Source organism: Hemiscyllium ocellatum, unplaced genomic scaffold (genome assembly GCF_020745735.1).
Source record: "Hemiscyllium ocellatum isolate sHemOce1 unplaced genomic scaffold, sHemOce1.pat.X.cur. R, whole genome shotgun sequence".
NCBI classification, from domain to species: domain Eukaryota; kingdom Metazoa; phylum Chordata; class Chondrichthyes; order Orectolobiformes; family Hemiscylliidae; genus Hemiscyllium; species Hemiscyllium ocellatum.
Window position 1 is genome coordinate 260,673 of NW_026867602.1, and position 4,109 is coordinate 264,781.

The 4,109-nt window shown below is 57.6% G+C and overlaps 1 protein-coding gene across 1 annotated transcript in view; it reads left to right on the top strand.

Moving 5' to 3' along the window:
• Nucleotides 1-782: 782 nt before the first annotated feature.
• LOC132809076 (EKC/KEOPS complex subunit LAGE3) overlaps nt 783-4,109 on the top strand; it is a 7,886-nt gene continuing 4,559 nt past the window's right edge. Inside the window, exon 1 of the mRNA XM_060822475.1 lies at nt 783-861. Coding sequence (XP_060678458.1) covers nt 815-861 — 47 coding nt within the window. The 5' untranslated portion in view covers nt 783-814. The remainder of the gene's footprint in view (nt 862-4,109) is intronic.

A 4,109-nucleotide genomic window follows, 5' to 3' on the forward strand; every position in this document is an offset into this window, starting at 1 on the left:
ACAGACAGATATCCCCCTCTCACAGACAGATACCCCCTCTCAGAGACAGATACCCCCCTCTCACAGACAGATATCCCCCTCTCACAGACAGATACCCCCCTCTCAGAGACAGATACCCCCCTCTCACAGACAGATATCCCCCTCTCACAGACAGATACCCCCCTCACAGACAGATACCCCCCTCTCACAGACAGAGAGGGGAATATCCCCCATGACTCAGGATGGTTTACCCCCACCCCTCCCATATCTCAAGATGGTTTCTCCCCCCCCCCATATCTCAGGATGGTTTGACCCCACTCCCCATGTCTCAGGTTGGTTTCTCCCCAGCCTACCCCCATGTCTCAAGATGGTTTTTTCCTACACCCCCATATCTCAAGATGGTTTCTCCCACTCACCCATATCTCAAGATGGTTTCTCCCAACCTCCCCCCCCAATCTCAAGATGGTTTCTCCCACTCACCCATATCTCAAGATGGTTTCTCCCACCAACCCTCATATCTCAAGATGGTTTCTCCCAACCTCCCCCCCAATCTCAAGATGGATTCTTCCAACCTTCGCCCCCATATCTCAAGATGGTTTCTCCCACTCACCCATATCTCAAGATGGTTTCTCCCAACCTCCCCCACCCCCATCTCAAGATGGTTTCTCCCACGCCTCCACCTCTCAGGATGGTTTCTCCCTCCCCCATGTCTCAGGATGGTTTACCCACAATACCTTCCCCCCCCTTAAATCTCTCTTGATGGTTTCTCCCAGGCCTTTAACACCCCCCCCCCCCGCCTTCCCCCAATGGTCTCTCCCGGTCTCTCCAATCCAAGATGGCGGCGGACCCGGCCGTCGCTAACGGCGGGAACCGGCTCCGATTGTATCCTTTCGTTCAACCCGAACCCCACCCGGTTGCTGGGAGGTGTCTGAAGCGAGGTTTCGGTCGGTGTTGTGGGGGCGAGGGGCTGCCAAGAGGCTCAGAGGGAGAGAAAAAGGCTGAGACCGCCATCCCCGCCATGGCGGGCGTGGTGTCCGCGAAAGCCTCTGCGCATGTGCAGCGCCGCGGGGCCCGACGGGTGTTGTTGTCGCCTGCCGCCTGTTGTGTACCGCGCATGCCCTGATGCTCCCAGCATGCCGCCTGTTGTAGTTTGCCTCGTATCCATGCCCAGGTGCCCCCAGCATGCAACCTATTGTAGTCCGTTTTGTCGTGCGCATGCCCTGATGCTCCCAGCGTGCCGCCTGTTGTCGTTTGCTTTCACGTGTCCATGCCCAGGTGCCCCCAGCATGCAACCTGTTGTAGTCCCCTTCCTCGTGCGCATGCCCAGATGCCCCCAGGGTGCAGCCTGTTGTAGTCCGCTTCCCCGTGCTGCGCATGCCCAGATGCCCTCCAGCATGCTGGGAGTTGTAGTTTCTGCCACTCCAGCTCCAGTCCTGAATGGAATGAGACTGGATGCAATTGCCCTGCACAGTTCAGACAGTAATCACTGAAATACTTCTTAACATTGTTTAAGTTTTAAAAAACAATCACACAACACCAGGTTATTAGGAGAAAGTGAGGACTGCAGATGCTGGAGAGTCAAAAAGCCTGGTGCTGGAAAAGCACAGCAGGTCAGGCAGCATCCGAGGGGCAGGAGAATCCACCTTTTCCCGAAGAATCCTTCCACACCCGGCAGAGATTTCCCCCGCACCTCGCCTACCGTGTCCGTTGCTCTCGCTGTGGCCCCCTCCCACCCACCTCTGCCGCGGGGGGAGACGGGACGCCAACTCGCAGAACGTCTCCGCTAACACTAGCGGGCGGCACAGCGGTTAGCGCCGCTGCCTCACGGCGCCAGAGACCCGGGTTCGACTCCCGCCTCAGGCTACTGACTGACTGTGTGGAGTTTGCACGTTCTCCCCGTGGGTTTCCTCCCACAGTCACAAAGATGTGCAGGTTAGGGTGGGATTGGCCGTGCTAAATTGTCCCCGTAGTGCTCAGGGATGTGCAGGTTAGGGTGGGATTGGCCGTGCTAAATTGTCCCCGTAGTGCCCAGGGATGTGCAGGTTAGGGTGGGATTGGCCGTGCTAAATTGTCCCTGTAGTGCCCAGGGATGTGCAGGTTAGGGTGGGATTGGCCGTGCTAAATTGTCCCCGTAGTGCCCAGGGATGTGCAGGTTAGGGTGGGATTGGCCGTGCTAAATTGTCCCCGTAGTGCCCAGGGATGTGCAGGTTAGGGTTGGATTGGCCGTGCTAAATTGTCCCCGTAGTGCCCAGGGATGTGCAGGTTAGGGTGGGATTGGCCGTGCTAAATTGTCCCTGTAGTGCCCAGGGATGTGCAGGTTAGGGTGGGATTGGCCGTGCTAAATTGTCCCCGTAGTGCCCAGGGATGTGCAGGTTAGGGTGGGATTGGCCGTGCTAAATTGTCCCTGTAGTGCCCAGGGATGTGCAGGTTAGGGTGGGATTGGCCGCGCTAAATTGTCCCCGTAGTGCCCAGGGATGTACAGGTTAGGGTGGGATTGGCCGCGCTAAATTGTCCCCGTAGTGCCCAGGGATGTGCAGGTTAGGGTGGGATTGGCCGTGCTAAATTGTCCCCGTAGTGCCCAGGGATGTGCAGGTTAGGGTGGGATTGGCCGTGCTAAATTGTCCCCGTAGTGCCCAGGGATGTGCAGGTTAGGGTGGATTGGCCGTGCTAAATTGTCCCCGTAGTGCCCAGGGATGTGCAGGTTAGGGTGGATTGGCCGTGCTAAATTGTCCCCGTAGTGCCCAGGGATGTGCAGGTTAGGGTGGGATTGGCCGTGCTAAATTGTCCCCGTAGTGCCCAGGGATGTGCAGGTTAGGGTTGGATTGGCCGTGCTAAATTGTCCCCGTAGTGCCCAGGGATGTGCAGGTTAGGGTGGGATTGGCCGTGCTAAATTGTCCCTGTAGTGCCCAGGGATGTGCAGGTTAGGGTGGGATTGGCCGTGCTAAATTGTCCCCGTAGTGCCCAGGGATGTGCAGGTTAGGGTGGGATTGGCCGTGCTAAATTGTCCCTGTAGTGCCCAGGGATGTGCAGGTTAGGGTGGGATTGGCCGCGCTAAATTGTCCCCGTAGTGCCCAGGGATGTACAGGTTAGGGTGGGATTGGCCGCGCTAAATTGTCCCCGTAGTGCCCAGGGATGTGCAGGTTAGGGTGGGATTGGCCGTGCTAAATTGTCCCCCCGTAGTGCCCAGGGATGTGCAGGTTAGGGTGGGATTGGCCGTGCTAAATTGTCCCTGTAGTGCCCAGGGATGTGCAGGTTAGGGTGGATTGGCCGCGCTAAATTGTCCCCGTAGTGCCCAGGGATGTGCAGGTTAGGGTTGGATTGGCCGTGCTAAATTGTCCCCGTAGTGCCCAGGGATGTGCAGGTTAGGGTGGGATTGGCCGTGCTAAATTGTCCCCCCGTAGTGCCCAGGGATGTGCAGGTTAGGGTGGGATTGGCCGTGCTAAATTGTCCCCGTAGTGCCCAGGGATGTGCAGGTTAGGGTGGGATTGGCCGTGCTAAATTGTCCCCCCATAGTGCCCAGGGATGTGCAGGTTAGGGTGGGATTGGCCGTGCTAAATTGTCTCCGTAGTGCCCAGGGATGTGCAGGTTAGGGTGGGATTGGCCGTGCTAAATTGTCCCCGTAGTGCCCAGGGATGTGCAGGTTAGGGTGGGATTGGCTGTGCTAAATTGTCCCCGTAGTGTTAGGTAAATATAGGGGAATGGGTGGGTTGTGCTTCGGCGGGACGGTGTGGACTTGTTGGGCCGAAGGGCCTGTTTCCACACTGTAAAGTAATCTAATCTAACATCTCTTGGACACCCGCAGCAACCCCAAACCCCTGTGGCCAAACCCTTTAACTTGCCCCTTCCCCCCTCTGCTGAGGACGTCCAAGCCACCCGACGCCTGGAGGAAGAAGGCCTCAGCTCCCACCTTGGGGACCTCTCCAACCCCGTGGCACCAATGCTGCAGTTTCCCTCATCTCCCCCAGCTTCCCACGACATCCCGACCCTCCGACTCGGCCCTTCCTTCTTGAACTGTCCTACCTTCCTTCCCCCTCCTAACCTGCACAGCTCCCTCACGCCCCTCCTCATCCTCCTATTTATCTCTCAGCCTCCTTTTTCCCCCTACCCCGTATTCCTGACGAAGGGCGTGT